The sequence below is a fragment of the Myxine glutinosa genome, chromosome 5 (genome assembly GCF_964187855.1).
Source record: "Myxine glutinosa chromosome 5, kmMyxGlut1.1, whole genome shotgun sequence".
Taxonomy (NCBI): Eukaryota; Metazoa; Chordata; class Myxini; order Myxiniformes; family Myxinidae; genus Myxine; species Myxine glutinosa.
In genome coordinates this window covers 128,913,014-128,932,657 of record NC_136265.1, presented here as the reverse complement: position 1 = coordinate 128,932,657, position 19,644 = coordinate 128,913,014, and the positions used below count along the sequence as shown (strand labels likewise).

The following is a 19,644-nucleotide window of genomic DNA, read 5'->3' as shown; positions in this document are numbered from 1 at the left end:
AGGAAAAACATTGCGATGGTGCAAAAACCAATCAGAACTCTCATATTAAACATGCGTTTCATAAAGCTGAGGTCACAATTGGGGGGGAGGGAGGGAAAGCTGAGGTCACAATTGGGGGGGAGGGAGGGAAATCTGAATTTTGGCAGAACAGAAAAAAAAGTTTGTAAGGGTTATGTTAGTAAGGACCTATTACACATTCAAAAAGAACGTCTTTGAGCCCTCCCTGCCTCTGCTCTACCTTACCAATCCCCCCCCCCCCCCTCAACCACTATCTTCCACCTTATCCACCCACTTCCCTGTCACCCACCTTCCCATCCTCTAATGGACCTTCTCCTTCCCCCTCATGGACCTTCTCCTTCCCCGTTCCCCCTCATCCACCTTCTCCTTCCCCGTTCCCCCTCATCCACCCTCTCCTTCCGCATTCCCCCTCATCCACCTTCTCCTTCCCCGTTCCCCCTCATCCACCTTCTCCTTCCTCCTCATGGACCTTCTCCTTCCCTGTTCCCCCTCATCCACCTTCTCCTTCTGCGTTCCCCCTCATCCACCTTCTCCTTCTGCGTTCCCCCTCATCCACCTTCTCCTTCTGCGTTCCCCCTCATCCACCTTCTCCTTCCCCCTCATCCACCTTCTCCTTCCCCCTCATCCACCTTCTCCTTCCCCCTCATCCACCTTCTCCTTCCCCCTCATCCACCTTCTCCTTCCCCCTCATCCACCTTCTCCTTCCCCCTCATCTACCTTCCACTTCCCCCTCATCTACCTTCCTCTCACACTTAACATGTTCATGGTCATGAAGGCAATAACTACAGAAAACTGGGTATTTTTTGGTCAGCACGAGTTTTTCCATTTAAGCAAAAATCATATATTGCTGTAAACCCCCCACAATTGAACAAGATACAATGTGGGAACTCAATAAGCCTGTTGAGAGATTTGGTAAAGGAAAGAACCTGATTCAAGGCATGGAGGCTGCATGTTCTTCTGGGTTACAAGAAAAGAAATCCATCTCGCAAAGCAATCCGAGTCTATGGGCCGAGCACTTCGCCATCGCAGACATGTCAGTGGTCTCTCTGTCTTCTACCGCCCCCTTTCTGGTCTTGCACCCTCTGCTCTTCCTGTGCTTTGTCCCCTCACAACCCCCTATGTTTCTGCATACAGGGCTCACATGGTCCACCATCAAACCCCATTCTGGTGAAACTACCTAAATCCAACATCATTGCTCACCTCCACTCATTTGTTACTCCTTCCCCCACCTGTAGAATCAACTTGCACATCATCTTCAATCTCATTCTCCCCTCCAGGTCTTGAAGACACCTGTCCACCACCATCTTGGATCGATCGTCCCCAATCGAAAACCATGACTTTTTTTTCTCCCCCCGTTAAGCCCACCCAAATTTCCATTTTTTCCCTCCTGACAGTTTCCTTCTGTACCCATCGTGTCCACCTCATGCATCCTCTCCTGCCACCCATTCCTGCCCACACCCATTGTGGTGTCCGCCACCCTCTGCCTGGCCTTTGGCTCTGCTGTTGGTGTTTTGGGCTCTGCTGTTGGTGTTTTCCCCTCTTTCTCTGCTGTTCCTTTTGTCCTGTTGCGTCCTGATCCATTTAGTGTACTACTAGCTCTTCCATAAGCCTCGACTATGTATAAAATTGTTTTTTCTGAACCACAGACAAAATGAACGGTGGGGTGGTACCAAAATCTCTTTTGATAATTGCAATAAACTAGGGCATGCCCGTACTATATATATGCCCGTACTATATATCTATCTAAAATTATATCCCCCCCCCTCTATTTACATGAAATGGTTTGGTCCATTCGCAACGCCAAAGCGAACGGCGAACGGCTTGCGAGTACAGTGACAATCCCCCCCCTCTATTTACATGAAATGGTTTCGTCCATTCGCAACGACCACAGAACCCCCCCCTCTATTTACATGGAATGGTTTGGTCCATTCGCAACGCCGGCACACGCGATCGTTCGCTGCTCTCTGATTGGTTGAATCGTTTTTTGGACATAGCTCGGTAAGTAATTGTCCGATTAATATGAAACCTTGAAAAGGCACATCCTCGGGTCCCCAGCAATATACCTGGCAAGTTAAAAGTATATCGGACCCGTGGTTGTCGAGAAACAGCGGTCACAGACAAACAAACGTACAGACAGAGATTACTGGAATTATAGATAGATAAATAAACTTTTCAGGACGAACCTGGCCTTCCAACCTCCTCATGGTTGCGATATCACACAGGCCAAAAAAAATGAAAATCCAATCCATGCCCTCTAAACATTACCCATTGACACCAATCTCAGAAAAACAGACAGAGCCAAATTTAATGACTTTACTCCAACAACACAACAAAGCATTCGACAATGCAGAGCCTCATCAGAGTATATTATATATCAGAGTAGATCTGTGTACACATGCGCACAGAACGACTCTGGATAGGGCTAAAATAATGTAGTTGTTCAAGTTACACAATCATCTACCTTGATGGAAAAACAGGCCCAAACAATCCAAGAAGCCAGGTAATACGCGACTCGTTTGTTCATGGAATTACAGAATGGAATTCCACGACATTTGCTAAATCCCACAAGATATCGCACTGCTTGGGTCTTTGTTCACGTTCAAACGATTCAACCACTACAGACTACACTCAACTCCCTTTCCATCTGAAGCACTGGCACAACAGGTTTGCTCAACAATTTTTATTACCAACAAGTAGGTAATGAAGTGGTAAATTGAACGGTTGTTATTACAATACGTGTCCAACATATCTGCTTTAACCGCACCAACTTAACCTTCACTCCGAGGTCACGATGATGTCAACACCTGGTAAGTCAAACCGACACTGGAGAGTTGGAAACATTTCAAGTCAGTTTGGGTTACAATGAAAGTGTACGATTGTCAAAAGATATCGTCTCAAAGAGGATCAAAATACAGCTTTAAATGCTTAACGTTCATGCTGCCATTTCAATAAATACGACGGTTTCTCTGCCTTCTCTGTCTCTGCCTTCTCTGTCTCTGCCTTCTCTGTCTCTGCCTTCTCTGTCTCTGCCTTCTCTGTCTCTGCCTTCTCTGTCTCTGCCTTCTCTGTCTCTGCCTTCTCTGTCTCTGCCTTCTCTGTCTCTGCCTTCTCTGTCTCTGCCTTCTCTGTCTCTGCCTTCTCTGTCTCTGCCTTCTCTGGCTCTGCCTTCTCTGGCTCTGCCTTCTCTGGCTCTGCCTCCTCTGTCCCTGCCTCCTCTGTCCCTGCCTCCTCTGTCCCTGCCTCCTCTGCCTCGGACCCTCTCTCTGCCTCGGACCCTCTCTCTGCCTCGGACCCCCTCTCTGCCTCGGACCCCCTCTCTGCCTCGGACCCCCTCTCTGCCTCGGACCCCCTCTCTGCCTCGGACCCCCTCTCTGCCTCGGACCCCCTCTCTGCCTCGGACCCCCTCTCTGCCTCGGACCCCCTCTCTGCCTCGGACCCCCTCTCTGCCTCGGACCCCCTCTCTGCCTCGGACCCCCTCTCTGCCTCGGACCCCCTCTCTGCCTCGGACCCCCTCTCTGCCTCGGACCCCCTCTCTGCCTCGGACCCCCTCTCTGCCTCGGACCCCCTCTCTGCCTCGGACCCTCCCTCTGCCTCGGACCCTCCCTCTGTCTCGGACCGTCTCTCTGTCTCGGGGACTCTCTCTGTCTCGGGGACTCTCTCTGTCTCGGGGACTCTCTCTGTCTCGGGGACTCTCTCTGTCTCGGACCCTCTCTCTGTCTCGGACCCTCTCTCTGTCTCGACCCTCTCTCTGTCTCGGACCCTCCCTCTGTCTCGGACCCTCCCTCTGTCTCGGACCCTCTCTCCGTCTCGGGGACTCTCTCCGTCTCGGGGACTCTCTCCGTCTCGGGGACTCTCTCCGTCTCGGACCCTCTCTCCGTCTCGGACCCTCTCTCCGTCTCGGACCCTCGCTCCGCCTCGGACCCTCTCTCCGTCTCGGACCCTCTCTCCGTCTCGGACCCTCTCTCTGTCTCGACCCTCTCTCTGTCTCGACCCTCTCTCTGTCTCGACCCTCTCTCTGTCTCGACCCTCTCTCTGTCCCGGACCCTGTCTCTGTCTCGACCCTCTCTTTCGAGCCTCTCTTTTGTTACCACACTCCAAGGGAATAATTAGCAATGTCTTTCCATTCTGGTAATGGTTTCCAAATGTACTTCCAACTCCAACTGTTTGACCCAGTTGAAAGCAGATGTTTTTTTGTCAAACCGTTCACCATGCTGTGATGTATCATTCATTCCCTCATGGCATGATTATTGTTGTTGTTATTATTATGACTCTCCTGGGGGGAGAGGGAGTTTGGCCTAAGTCTTTTACGAGCCGGCTGGCCAGGCCTGACGTTTGACCAAAGGCGGCTTAAGCAGGAAGTCGTCATTCGTTCAGGGTGCCCTGACTCTTTGCAAAAGACTCGGTGGGCTCTTTACTGTATATCATTAAGCGACTTTCGTAATGACGTACGAATGCCAACAACGCCTTTCGACATGTGGTGAGTGTGGGTGTGCGTGCACATGTGCGCACGCGTTTAAATCAACTCGGTTCTGCTCATCGAGCACTTTTAACCTGCTGTTACTCGCATGAAATCTTTAATTCAAAGAGTCTTTTAAACATGATATTTCAGCATTTAGACGAAAGAGTGGCAATTTAAAGACGTTTGATTAACCATAATTGTTCTGTTCCTGAATGCAAATTGGACTCACGGAAATCAAGGAATACAATAAATACCGTGGATGAGATCTGTCGAGCTCGTCCAAAGAAATTCAATAAATGCTCTAAAATACAATTATCGAGTGACAGCAGTGGATATAAACACACGTACGGACGGACACTTCTCCTTTTACCAACAGATGTAGAAATCTAGTATAATCCAAATAGAACTCTCATCCCATTAATATTAATATCATCATTTTAATCTTACCCTGTGCATTGACAAGCCTCAGATATAACCTTACCATCGGATTTAAGAAGCACCCAAAACAGATAGAGCGTCTCCCTCTGGTCAGCTGAATGTTGAATTCCAATTACACACGTCCATCAAATAACCAAGCATGCCATGTTCACACGAGGTAACCCCTCAAGGGTCAAAGTCCAATCATTGGCAGCGATGGTCAAAGGTTTGGGTAGAACGTGCCCGTCTACAAAACTTCAGCCAACATCCTCAGGAGTTTGCAAGTTATTAGCTTTTTGGGCGTGTTCAGAAAGTTGTACAGATATTCCATTGTGTCGAGGCATACCCCTTCGTTGCAGGTACGTTTCCAAGTATTTTCGGCTTCTTTTAGAAGCTTTGCGAGCCATTTTAGGTAACAATCCTCATCTCGCACACACACACTATTTACTGTATATTGCCCAGAACACGGCCGTTTCCCTGGGTTTCTGTGCATGCGCACCTAGCATTCTTGCGAGGTTCACGCCATTTTGAAAGTCACACGTGCCAACACCAGTGGACAGGGAAGCCGGCTTAACGTCTATCCGAGAGACGAAAACGCCCAGCCAGGGAAGCACGTACACCTTATGGTTATAATCAGGTCGGGAATCGAACCCAGACTAGACAGGTCAGAGGTAGGTGTGCTACCTTTGCACCATTCTGTCGGACTCCTGTAATAGTTTTTTCTTTCTTTCTTTCGAAAGACACAAAGACGTATTCCTTCATCCATCATTCCACTCGATTGACGTCAATGTTGCAATGCCAGGAATTCCTCCGAAACATTCAACCAGAACCACCACCTTGCAGTTGCAGGTGCTGAAGAAGGCCACGTTCCCAACTCACATAAAGGAAAGTGCATTTACACCTCATCAATGAAGCGGTATACCAGCTGCTAGTGTTTCCATTCGACGAGCGACATCAAATCATGCAGCTACTGATGGAAACGTGTCATCAGGTTCCACAAGGTACAACACTCACCTCTCGCACCGTCCGGATTGATAGGTTGGTATAACGAACTTACAGAGCACAGAGCAAAATGTTTACAAAAAAGATCTTAAGTAAACACGTAAAATGGTTTCCTCGAACTTCAGACTTCAAGCGTCTTCCATTGATACAATTTTTGGGCTAAAGCGAAAACGGCAGCAATTCTTTCCTTCTCGCATCACTTAAGTTAAACGGGTTCATATGATTGTATGGAGACCTCGTTAAGGAGGTTTGAAAAGCTCTGGGGAGCGAAAAATGAGAGCAGAGGGTCGAAAAAAAACCAGGCCTCAGGCCACGGTCTCGAGTAGTGTTGGTCGCGGGATATAAATCACACGCGAGGCCGACTGACGAAGACAAGGCGATGGTGAGGAGCAAATGCTTAGAAGATGAACGTAGGAACAAAGACGCTTCGGGAATGGCTCACCGATCGCCGAACGATTGGCGTAAGAATCAGATTTCTCACCGGAGGCGTGAAAAGCCGGTCAGAGGATCGTCCTCGGCGGGCGAGGCCGCGCAAGATGGCGGCCGCAGGAATGTAGTGCCGCGCAGCGGACGGATCGCTGTGGGAGTCGCGTCGCCGGGGCCGGATGTGTGACGTGGCGGATGTTGACGACGAGGCGGATGTTGACGACGAACGGATGACGCCCGGCTAGAGAAATCGTATAATACAATCGGTTGTGGGTGCCAGACACCAGAAAACGAGGTAAAAAATTGCAAATGTTGAAGCGACAAACGGGTAAGAAGTGGAGATAGTGATGACGTCATCGCGCTTCGTGGCGCAGAGTGACGTCACGATCGTTCCACGATTCATGGTTCTGAAGCAAACGATAAAAGTACCTTTTCAAACTAAATACATTTTAAAGTGTGTGGTAATAATGATTACGCTTAAAGCCTTGAAAAATGGATAATGAAATGTAAGCGTTCCATAGCAATCGAAGCAAGATGATATAAAATGGTTTATAACCCAAACTCTTTGTTATCCTTTTAAAATCATGTATTATGACGTAGCTTTATGTACCTTGTTGAAAGAATAATCACCTACTTTGTGAAAAATTGAATATAACAAGCGGTATTTCGTGAGTACACTTAGGGTGTATATAACGAGTTCAGCACAGTTTTTTTTTAAAACCTTTTTATGGGGGGGGGGGAATAGTTTGTAAATATTCTGTTAGACTTTTGCATTCATTTATTCCTCTTATTAACTCTTCTGCAGATAATACAAAGAAAGGGAGGTTATACGCACTTGACCTTACGGATATCGCTTCCGGGGTCACGTATAGTCGTCCACGTGGGTGTTGTGTTTGTTTGGGCACCGACCATTAGGCATTATGGGGAAGAAAAGCCAGAACAAGAAGAAGGGAAAAGGTGTGGAGAAGAACGTTGCGAAGATGGAGAAGAAACTGAATAAACGCTCTAAACGAGACGAGGTAAGGGGACGTCTTGATAATCATAGAACTTGGAGAGTTTATTACCTTTTAGTTTTAATATCACAGAAAATCCCATGAGTTGGGAACTGCGAGATGTCATTTAAGATGTAATTACGACGTGTAATAAATGTCATTAACGGCATTTTGAAACTTCAAGCCAAAATGTCGCAAAACGTTATCATTGTCCTTATGAAGTCGGGCAGACCAACGGTTTTGCTTTTCCAGCAAATGACGTCATTGGTGTCGCCAATGTCAGCAGAGGCGCAAATGACGTCATTGGTGTCGCCAATGTCAGCAGAGGGGCAAATGACGTCATTGATAGCTCCAATGTCAGCAGGGGTGCAGATGACGTCATTGGTGTCTCCAATGTCAGCAGAGGTACAGATGACGTCATTGGTGTCTCCAATATCAGCAGAGGTGCAAATAATGTCATTGGTGTCTCCAATATCAGCAGAGGTGCAAATAATGTCATTGGTGTCTCCAATGTTAGCAGAGGTGCAAATGACGTCATTGGTGTCGCCAATGTCAGCAGAGGGGCAAATTACGTCATTGGTGTCGCCAATGTCAGCAGAGGGGCAAATGACGTCATTGATATCTCCAATGTCAGCAGAGGTGCAGATGACCTCATTGGTGTCTCCAATGTCAGCAGAGGTGCAGATGACGTCATTGGTGTGTCCAATGTCAGCAGAGGTGCAAATGACGTCATTGGTGTCTCCAATATCAGCAGAGGTGCAAATAATGTCATTGGTGTCTCCAATGTTAGCAGAGGTGCAAATGACGTCATTGGTGTCGCCAATGTCAGCAGAGGGGCAAATGACGTCATTGATATCTCCAATGTCAGCAGAGGTGCAGATGACCTCATTGGTGTCTCCAATGTCAGCAGAGGTGCAGATGACGTCATTGGTGTCTCCAATGTCAGCAGAGGTGCAAATGACGTCATTGGTGTCTCCAATATCAGCAGAGGTGCAAATAATGTCATTGGTGTCTCCAATGTTAGCAGAGGTGCAAATGACGTCATTGGTGTCTCAAATGTCAACAAAGAGATTAAGACACTTGAATTAGCTCGGGCTGCACTTGCTTTTCCCAATTTTAAAAGTGTCCTCTTGATTTTACTTACTTGGATGTAGAGACTTGAAGCGCAGCTTATTTGCCCCTCGTTACATCAGCCCTTCGTCGGTATGGCGTATACTTCCTTCCAGTGTGTTTCCAGGGCTGATTTGAACTGGTTGACTGGACTGGGCTGAACAGCTGTTAATGTTTCTCATTGAGAGTGCATTTCTTCTTGTATTGGTTCTGTGCTGCTGTTTCCTCATTTTCTGAAGATGTCCACTTCATCACTCTGGTGCTGGAAAAATATCTGAGCCTCAATCAGCAATGTGATCAATTCCATTTATCATAAAGATCTGGAAGAGTTCAGCCCTTTGCCTTGTGTAAGCAAGTGTGGGGAGTTTCAGGAATTTTGGTCTCAGGATATTCCAGATGACGGATATTGGGTAGTAATCTTGTGGCTAAGCCTGGTGTTGGCTTAATGGTTAAGGTGGCTTGAGATCTTAGGGTCCTGGGCTCCTGTCAGAGCATTGAATTAACACCAGGTGGTTTTCTGAGGTTGGCAAAATGAGTGCCAGTGGACTGCTAATGGGGCATTGCATCAGCGGCACAGCTTCGAGAAAATGATGCAGCCAAGTCTCCACAGGCCACATACAAACCACCACCACTACTAACCTTGTAGCTCTCTGCTGGACTTTTTCAAGTACATATTCGTTTCAAGTACTTCTTGAACATGGGGTACCATAAAGGGTTGCAGTATTCAAGCGTTGGGCGAACAATTTTCTTATATAGTTTGAGCAGACCGTTATCATTCAGTGCTGAGAAGGATCTTTTTATGGTACCAAGTTTTGCGTTCGCTCTTCTAGCTACATCAGCTGAATGGGCACTGAAGGGCAGAGTGGTCTCAGAGTACTCCCAAATCCTTTTCACTATTCTCAACTTTGATTTATTGAAGCCCATCTTTGCCAGTCATTGAATAGTTGAACTTCTGTTGTTTTCGTCCATAATGGACTACTTTGCACTTGGCCACGTTGAAAGGGAGTTGCCGTTTGTTTGCCCAGGTCATTACAGCATTCATATCATTCTGCAGATCTTCTGCGTCCGTGTGTTCATGTGCTAGATGGAGGGGTTATTTTTCGCTTATTGATGTAAATTGGAAAATATTATCCAGTCCTTAGCGATTAAAATCACCCTTGGACGAATGGCCGAACAGTTTTACTCCCGAGGCGGCAGCCCAAAAAATGGCGGTATTTTTGTCGCGCGCAGGATGAAGGAATGCGAAGTGTTTACTTGAACAGAACACACGGGTTGACTCTGAAACTACAAAACACGCAAACACGACAGTAAATTCAACAAATACAAATTTAATGAAAATAACCCAAAGAATAAAATGAATGCTGAGGTAAAAACTAAAATTATATTTTGAGGTACCTCCACACACGGAAACAGACATGGGAAAAGATAATAAAATAAAATAAAATCCCTTTTTATAGTGCACTTAGCTCGTGTCCCAAATGGCTTTCTGTAAGGTCAGCGGCGGTGGCGAAGTTCAATGTAGCCACTCGTGCGGGAAGCGCTCCAAAGATGGTGACGGCCCGTAAGTGCTCCACAGGCAGGAGGCGAGTACTACCAGCATTCCCTTCTCCTCACACACGTACTCCGCTTCGTACTCCCAGGGTCCGTTCCATCGCGAAATAACCTCCCACTTCTCCACCAAGCCATTTGTCCACGATCTCCTCCCTCGTAAAGCCAAAAATGTCCACTCCTTCAAAAATGGCCAGCATCCTACCCGAGCCAAGATCGAGAGGATGCGCGCTCTTCTTCTTCACTCATGGCCGCCAATCGGGACGTGGCCTGACGGCTTTCTCTCCACCCTCCCCCCCACCTAATCCCCCCCCTGGGGGCGTGGCCTTTTTCCTCATTAGGTCCTTTGGGCGGGGCTTTGTCCGATCGGCTCTGCTTGGCGTTTGTCGACGGTGGTTGTTGTTTAAAGGAAGTTTACATGGTTGGCCTTGTCGGCAAAACGTAAAGGGAAAATTGTGGAGGGGAAATCACATACTGGGGAAAATTAGCCTTAATCCCTGCACTAATTAGTACTGCTTCACCCCTCGTGTGAAGACACATCAACAATCTTAAGCTACAGTTTCCCTGCTTAAGTACGTCAAGATTTCTCCTACGCATCCACTGTCCATGCTACAATTATACAATCCTACCTTTCATATGGGATCTTTTTACCTACCTTTATAAATGTAACAATACAACAACAGGCATTTTAAGGCCATTTTCCCTGCTAGAGTGGGGGCTAGCCTTGTGGTCCCCATGACAATCTTCTCCATTTTGCCCTATTTTCTGCATCTCCCCTTGTTATAACCCCCTTGCCCGCATTTCTTCTTCTTCCACCACCGTTAGCCAAGTCTTTCTCGGTCTTCCCCGTCCTCTACTTCCTTCTACATTCAGTTCCATCACTCTTCTCAACCAGTCACTTTCATCCTTCCTCAACACATGACCAAACCATCTCAACCTGTTTCTCTTCACCATCCATCACAGGCTCTATTCCCATATAAATGTAACAATATTGTATAAATAAAATGTAACAATATTGTTGTATTTTTGTTCAAAGGATGCCTACTGGTCCATAAATTAGGCCACGGCTGTTTTGTACTCTCCAGATGAAAACCCAATATGTAGCAAGTTAAGTAATCAAAAGATTGATTGCTATATGGATACTGATGTTGGAACAGAACCTCTTTCAAAAAATCTGCAATTTATTGTAAATCTATGTAAATTTGCAATTTATTTTTATGCCTCCGCTGACCAAGTCGCCAAAGGCATTATATTTTCGGGTTGTCCGTCCGTCCTTCCGTGTGTCCGTGATATGTTTACGTTACCGTGATAGCCTCAGAACGGCTGAATGGATCCGAGTCAAACTTGGTACAAGTATGTATAATAATGTAAAGATAAACTGATTAGATTATGAGGTCAAAACTCAGAGGTCATGTTAAGTAAAAATGTGATACTTGAGAACACCTGAAGGGATTTAAATCAAACTTTGTACAAGTATGCATCATGATGTAATAATGTGGGTGGAGGCATAACCGGTCGATGTCACGACGTCAAATTATGTTTGGTTTTGTTAAACTTTTGCCAATCTGTGTTTTAATTTGCAGGAAGATCTAGAGACGATGATTGCGAAATTTCGGGAAATGGATGCCAAGAAGACCCAGGTTATAGAGACCCAGTGTGAAGCTCCTCCCCCAAGGTAATTGCCTTTCTGTAACCGTTCCCTTGAGTTAATCTTTTTCTGTTGCGGAAAGTTTATAATTCAAACTTGACGCTTTGTTCTCGTTTCAATTTGGTCGTAACCCAATTTGTTCTCGTTAGAACGGCCTGATTGGGAAGGCATATGATATTATACGTGTTATATAGAAATGAGTAAGGTTGATGATGAAGCATCATACGTCCTGCAGAATGAACGCTTCGCTAGTGGCACATCCTGAACGGGAGGAATTGCTGCTATTTGGTGGCGAGTACTTCAATGGACAAAGGGTAAGGAATCCTGATCCAGATGAGCGCAAAGTAATGCCCACCAGTGGCTCTTTTTTCCAATTTCTTAAAGCTAGAGTTCCGTCCAATGTAGTGCAACGTGGAGAAAATGACAAATTGACAACAAATATCCTATATACAATCTTTGTCTGCAGACCTTTGTCTACAACGATCTTTACGTGTACCACATTAAGAAAAACTGTTGGACCAAAGTGGGCATTCCCAATGCTCCCGCACCACGCTGTGCACACCAGGTGATTAACTTGTCTTTTTACCCCATGCACATGAAGTGAAAAGCAGGGTTAAGCAACAGGCTCACTCCTGTCTGTTTGTCTGTCTGTCTGTCTGTCCGTCCATCTGTTCGTGATACATTTTTGTTACCGCAATAACTTACGAACATCTGAAGGGATCTAAATTAAACTTGGTGCAAGTTTGTATAATGATGCAAAGATGAACTGCTTAGATTATGGGGTCAAGAGGCCAAAGGTCAGAGGTTCTGTTTGGTAAAAAAATATGTTACTGCGCTAACTTGTGAAGCAGTAATGGGATTTTGACCAAACCTGGTACAAGTACAGTGCCTTCAGAAAGTATTCACACCCCTTGTCTTTTTCACATTTTGTTGTGTTCCAGCCTGATTTTAAAATTGATTAAATTGAGACTTTTTGACACTGATCGACACATAAAACCCCATAATGTCAAAGTGGAATTCTTTTTTTTTTTCTTTTGGAATTTTTACAAAATAATTAAAAATGAAAAGCTGAAATGTCTCGAGTCAATAAGTATTGATAATGTCTTGAGTCAATAAGTATTCAACCCCTTTGCTATGACACTCCAAATTGAGCTCAGGTGCATCCAATTTCCTTTGATGATCCTTGAGATGTCTCTACAACTTGATTGGAGTCCACCTGTGGGCAATGCAATTGATTGGACATGATTTAGAAAGAAACACCCCTTTCTATACAAGGTCCCACAGTTGACACCATGTCAGAGCTGAAACCCTATCATGAAGTCCGAGGGACTGTCCATAGAACTCCGAGATTGAATTGTGAGGAGGCCTAGATTTGGGGAAGGGTATAAAACAATTTCTAGAGTGTTGAAAGTTCCCAAGAGAACAGTGAGCTCCATTATTAAGAAATGGAAAAAATATGGAACTACCCAGACTCTTCCTAGAGCTGGCAGTCCAACCAAACCGAGCAACTGGGCAAGAAGGACCTTGGTCAGAGAGGTGAGCAAGAACTAAATGACCACAGACAGAACCACAGAGTTCCTTGGTTGAGATGGGAGAACCTGGCGGAAGGGCACCCGTCTCTGCAGAACTTCACAAATCTAGGCTTAATGGGAGAGTGGACAGGTGGAAGACACTCCTGAGAAAAAGCACATGATAGTATGTCTGGAGTTTGCTAAAAGGCACGTGAAAGACTCTGAGAGCATGAGGCAAAATATTCTGTGGTTTGATGAGACGAAAATTGAACTCTTTGACGTGAATGCAAAGCGCTTCGTCTGGCGGAAACCGAGCACAGCTCATCACGCATCTAACACCATCCCTACCATGAAGCTTTGTGGTAGCAACATTATGCTATGGGGATGCTTTTCAGCAGTAGGGACTGGGAGACTTGTAAGGATAGAGAGAACAATGAATGGAGCCAATTACAGGCAAATCCTTGAGGAGAACCTGATTCAGAGGAAAAAGACAGTCTGCGGTGAAGATTTGCATTCCAACAGGACAATGACCCCAAACATACAGCCAAAGCCACACTGGCATGGTTTCAGAACAAGAACATAAAGTTATTGAGTGGCCCAGCCAAAGCCCAGACTTGAATCCCATTGAGAATCTGTGGAAGGACTTGAAGATTGCTGTTCACCGACGCTCCCCATCCAACCTGTCAGAGCTTGAGCAAATTTGCAAGGAGGAATGTGAGAAACTCCCCAAATCCAGACATGCAATGATACAGACATACCCACGAAAACTCGAAGCAGCAATTGCTGCCAAATGCGCTCCTATGAAGTATTGACTCAGGGGGTTGAATACTTATGTAATTTAGATATTTCTGTATTTCATTTTCAATAATTATTTTCATTTTCAAGTATTTCATTTCAGTTTTTACTTTGTCATTATGGGGTATTTTATGTAGATCGGTGACAAAAAATTAAAATTTAATCCATTTGTAGCACAACAAAATGTGAAAAAAGTCAAGGGGTGTGAATACTTTCTGAAGGCAGTATATATATTATGATGCACAGATGAACTGATTATATTTTGGCATCAAAGGTCAGAGGCCATGTCAGGTAAATATGTGATAGTTGAGAACAGCTGAAGGGATTTAAATCAAACTTGATACAAGTATGTATAATGATGTATAATGTGGGTGGAGGCATATTGGTAGACGTCACGACGTTGAAGAGTGCCGTTCTAGTTTGCTTCTAAGTTAGTTGTTCCATGTCATTGCCTCATTGTGTCATGCAAATTTAAGTTTATAACTCTGTTAAAATCCATCCTTCACTCGAGTTGCAGGTTAAGAGCGTGCCTCACGTGAGATAGATGTTGCTGCATGTTTTGGGTTTAAAGGAGCCACGTCGCATTCGGAGAGTGGTAATTTGTGACATCGTTATCCGGGCCCTGACCTATTTGATCCGCAGGCTGTGGTCATCCCAAGCGCTGGTGGGCAGATGTGGCTATTTGGAGGTGAATTTGCTTCACCCAATGGTGAAATCTTTTATCACTATAAAGATTTGTGGGTGTTGCATCTCAACACCAGGACCTGGGAAGAGGTCAGGTAAGGTGCAGTTTGCTCTGTGATTACTTTGATGTTATATTTGTATCTGCTCAGGAGGATGTAGGCAGCACTGCCTTTTTGTCGGTAGAATTTTAGTGCTTATCCCAAGTTTCTCTGAGAATCATTTTTGTACAAGTGAGGGACTAAATGACATGGGCAGCAGGTTCATAAACGACCAAAGGGTGTGGTGGGGTTGGACATGCATGAGGAGAAAAGTGGAATCTCTGGAGACGAACAGAATAGGGAAGAATCAATGAGTGTAGAAGAGATTGTGGATTTTCATGGGTGAGCGCGTTTGAATGACTGAAGTGAGGAAAATGAGCCAATGGACCCAGGGAGATGATTCCACAATCGGGAGAATAAGGGGACAAATGTCAAATGAATGCAACCAGTCTGGTCTTGGGGAGAGTGAGCAGGTGAGGGTTTGGTAGTAGTGCAGGAAGAGTCGAGCAAAGATGTAAGCATAGAGAGCCCACCATCTTCTGGCTTGTGGGAGAGTGACAGTCCTTGGGAATGCTCCTGCTTTGAGATTCCAATAGTCTAGAAGGCCTCATTTTAGATTGCAACAGGAGCACCAAACCAGATTAGGGAACCATACTCCATGCAGCTCCATATGAAAGCCCAACATGGTGATGGGTTCAGTGCGGTTCAGGAATGCCTTAGCAACATGCCTTCGATTTATATACGATTCTCCCACAAAACATGGCAGATAGTGAGGCCAAACGGTTCCAAAGATTGTGCCTCTTCCAATGGCTGTTTAGAGAAGTGAATTGGATATTCTGACTGCCGATCCTTCTGGAGCATCTATGTGAGAGCACATGACTTGTCGGCGTTGAACATCATGTTCCATGTACAGTACATACATACATATTGATACGGTTTTGAGATTGTAAATATGACATCATTAAAGGTTAAAGGTTTGCCCCCCATAGTTAGTCCACAAGCAACACGTAGGCCCACTTAGAGTATTAGTTATGTCATAGTATGTGTAAGAGTAGGCCATTTCCCTAGTAATATCTGCGTTGTGTAAAGAAATGAGCTTTGGTCCTTTCATCTTTGCGCCACCCCCAAATTACATCAGTGGGCATAATTGATCCTGCGCCCCATTTGGCATCCCTCAAGTTTGTTACGCTTTGGCTACCCGCAATTTGTTACGCTTTGGCCGCCAGCAGCGTTCGCTGCCCTTTGTTGGCTCGAAACTAGCCAAGTGACACGAGGTAGGCCTGAAAAGAGGGAGGAGCGCAAGGTCGGGGTGTGGCAGAGTCGAGGAGCACGTCAGAGGCGGTGACGGTAAGGGCTCCCAGCCAACCAGGGCTCGGAGGGCATGGCGTGATAGGGCGTGGTAAGGGCGCATCTGGCAAGTTCCAGAGGGTTCCACGGGCGTGGCAATAAAACCCTTGGCGCAAGGCCCTCAGTTATGAGAAGGGATGTGCGGTGCTCAATTGAGTTATGAGATGGGATGCGCGATGTTGAATAGAGTTATGAGAAGGGAGAGGCAGGCGCTCGAGTCTTGGAGTTGAGTTATGAGAAGGGATGCGCGGTGCTCGATTGAGTTATGAGAAGGGATGCGCGCGGTGCTCAGTTGAGTTATGAGAAGGGAGAGGCAGGCGCTCGAGTGCAAGAGAACTGTATCGAGAGGGCTGAAGCCAAGCACTGGTTGGAGGACTCAGAGGACCGGCGTGCACACGACAGTGTCGAGAGCCCTTGATTGAGAAGCGCATATTGAACTATTCGCATATTACGTACGCGTCCGCAGCCGCCAGTGTAATCGCCAAAGCCAGCCCTAACGTTCGCCCTGTAATAACCCCGTGCGCGAAAACGACACGCGGAGAGCTCCTGCCGTCTGTTTCATCTGCTTCGCGGTGTGAGTTGGGGACCAGAGAGCGAGCTGCCTGGACGCCATCCCTGGACCATCGACCTGTTCGTCTGCAACCCCGTGTGAGTGTGTCTGATTGTGAACGGGCCCGTTTGTCCAGGGATAAGTTAAGACTGTGATTAAGACTGCACTGTGTTTTCTTCTTCTGATTATTGTACAAAGTGTAAATAAATTCTGTTCTTCCTTTCTTCCAAATTCGTCCGTTTCTATGATTTTCTCCATTGGGTAAGCGTGGCACGATTAAGAACCGCTTGGATCGGGTTTAGTCATAGCTAACGGCTCGGGTCACGGGTTCGCTACCGCTGGGCGTATCCACCAACACCCGTGATTTGGGCGGGGCTTATTTCCTCATTTCTGGGCGGCGCGAGTACTTAGGTATTAGTGATTAGTCCTACGACCCTACTTCGCGCTGTCCGGGAAGGACGTCATAGGCGTCAAAGTCAATAAGTGGATGGAACAGCGAAGTGTTGTCCTGACAAGCCCCAAAAATGGTGAATCTAGGCGGCAGCTTCTCTTTCCATCTGCTTGGACCCGGTCCCGTCGGTCAGTCAAAAACAAGGGGACCAATCCCCCCTTGGTAAGGGGAAAAGGCTGGCGCTGAGATCCGCAACAATACTCCGAGATTGAATTGTGAGGAGGCCTAGATTTGGGGAAGGGTATAAAACAATTTCTAGAGTGTTGAAAGTTCCCAAGAGAACAGTGAGCTCCATTATTAAGAAATGGAAAAAATATGGAACTACCCAGACTCTTCCTAGAGCTGGCAGTCCAACCAAACTGAGCAACTGGGCAAGAAGGACCTTGGTCAGAGAGGTGAGCAAGAACTAAATGACCACAGACAGAACCACAGAGTTCCTTGGTTGAGATGGGAGAACCTGGCGGAAGGGCACCCGTCGTGGTGTGCGTGGAAGGTGTGCATCATTAACCAGTATAGAGCTGTGAGACTTCAAAGTCAAAAAGTGGATGGAACAGCGAAGTGCTGTCCTGACAAGCCCCAAAAATGGCGAATCTAGGCGGTAGCTTCTCTTTCCATCTGCTTGGTAATAGCTTTTGATATTGGAATATTTGCGCTGCATTTGGCCTTTCCGGGGCTGTAGTCATGACGTAGTCATGACGGTATCGTCACAGCATTCATCCATGTCAGAGAGCTATCTTTATATACACGGACGGTACGGATGGACGGTACCCGCCCTACGGGCGGGGCTTCACTTGGGAGGCCTAAATGAAAAGGCAAAATATCAGAAATTGAAGGCTTTTTTATTTTAAACGATTTATATAAACATCCGTTAAATCATATCACACGCAAATCATCAAAATCTAAACAGTATTTGTAGAATTTCAATAAAAGCCACATCACTGTTCATATCGGTAAATAAATATTATTCCATCGTGTTTGGAAAAACTGGAAAATTGGGAAAACAATATAGCCTATTTTACTCCAGGGGGTCCCAGGATTACCCACCCAAAATTTTGTTGTGATGGGTTCAGCCGTTTTTGCGGTACCTGGGAACCGACAGACAGACAGTCATTTGGTGAATTATATATACTAGGACGTGCCCGTACGTGGGTGCCCGTTCGGAAAAACATTCCAAACCGCGTGGCAGTAACGACCACAGAACCCCCCCCCCTCTATTTACATGAAATGGTTTGGTCCATTCGCAAAGCCAAAGCGAACGACCACAGAACCCCCCCCCCCTCTATTTACATGAATGGTTTGGTCCATTCGCAAAGCCAAAGCGAACGGCGAACGGCTAAATCGCCATAGCTCGGTAACTACTTGTCCGATTAATATGAAACCTTGAAAAGGCACATCCTCGGGTCCCCAGCAATATACCTGGCAAGTTTCAAGTATATCGGACCCATGGTTGTCGAGAAACAGCGGTCACAGACAAACGACACACAGACATACACACAGACATACAGAGATTACTGGAATTATAGATACTAGGGCATGCCCGTACTATATATATATCTAAAATTATATCCCCCCCCTCTATTTACATGAAATGGTTTGGTCCATTCGCAAAGCCAAAGCGAACGGCTTGCGAGTACGGTGACAATCCCCCCCCTCTATTTACATGAAATGGTTTGGTCCATTCGCAACGACCACAGAACCCCCCCCCCTCTATTTACATGAAATGGTTTGGTCCATTCGCAACGCCAAAGCGAACGGCGAACGGCTAAATCGCCATAGCTCGGTAACTACTTGTCCGATTAATTTCAAACCTTGAAAAGGCACATCCTCGGGTCCCCAGCAATATACCTGGCAAGTTTCAAGTATATCGGACCCGTGGTTGTCGAGAAACAGCGGTCACAGACAAACACACAGACATACACACATACACACACACACACACACAGAGATTACTGGAATTATAGATAGATAGATATATATATATATATTTAATTATATATATATATTTAATTATATATATACGTATATTTAATTATATATATATATTTAATTATATATATATATATATATATATATATATATATATGTATATATATATATATATATAAAACCACCTTTAGAGGTCATTTTTCCCCGCAAGCAGGGGTTGGCCTTTTTCAGGAACCGTGGTTGTTGTTGTTTTTCGGTCCCCTTTTTGAAACAATGTTTTATGGCCGGATGCCCTTCCTGACGCCAACCCTTTTTGCCACCTTTAACGACAAGCAGGGAATTACCAGTGAACTGGTACTCAATTTGCCGACCTCGGAAGGATGACAGGCTGTCAACCCCCCTGGCGTTAATTCAGCGATTGACCGGGATTCGAACCCAGGATCCTAGGATCCTAAGCCGGCACCCTAGCCGCTAGCCCAACACCAGGGATAGAGATAGATAGATATATATATATATATATATATATATATATATATATATATATATATATATATATATATATATATATATATATATATATATATATATATATATATATATATATATATATATATATATATATATATAATATAATATAATATAATATATATATATATATATATATATATATTATATATATATATATATATATAATATATATATATATATATATATATATATAT

At 45.5% G+C, this 19,644-nt stretch overlaps 2 protein-coding genes across 5 annotated transcripts in view; one reads left to right on the top strand and one right to left on the bottom strand.

Moving 5' to 3' along the window:
- Positions 1 to 6,512, bottom strand: part of AP1G1 (adaptor related protein complex 1 subunit gamma 1) — an 89,104-nt gene extending 82,592 nt beyond the window's left edge. The window contains exon 1 of the mRNA XM_078778684.1: positions 6,378 to 6,512. The gene's annotated coding sequence lies outside the window, so the exon portion shown is untranslated. The remainder of the gene's footprint in view (positions 1 to 6,377) is intronic.
- KLHDC4 (kelch domain containing 4) overlaps positions 6,488 to 19,644 on the top strand; it is a 50,244-nt gene continuing 37,087 nt past the window's right edge. For 3 of the 4 annotated variants that reach the window (XM_078778686.1, XM_078778687.1, XM_078778685.1), the window contains exons 1-6: positions 6,488 to 6,617; positions 7,128 to 7,341; positions 11,556 to 11,647; positions 11,856 to 11,934; positions 12,087 to 12,185; positions 14,569 to 14,705. In XM_078778686.1, the coding sequence (XP_078634812.1) occupies positions 7,243 to 7,341; positions 11,556 to 11,647; positions 11,856 to 11,934; positions 12,087 to 12,185; positions 14,569 to 14,705 (506 nt within the window). In that variant the 5' untranslated portion in view covers positions 6,488 to 6,617; positions 7,128 to 7,242. The remainder of the gene's footprint in view (positions 6,618 to 7,127; positions 7,342 to 11,555; positions 11,648 to 11,855; positions 11,935 to 12,086; positions 12,186 to 14,568; positions 14,706 to 19,644) is intronic. The other variant, XM_078778688.1, reaches the window with a different exon arrangement.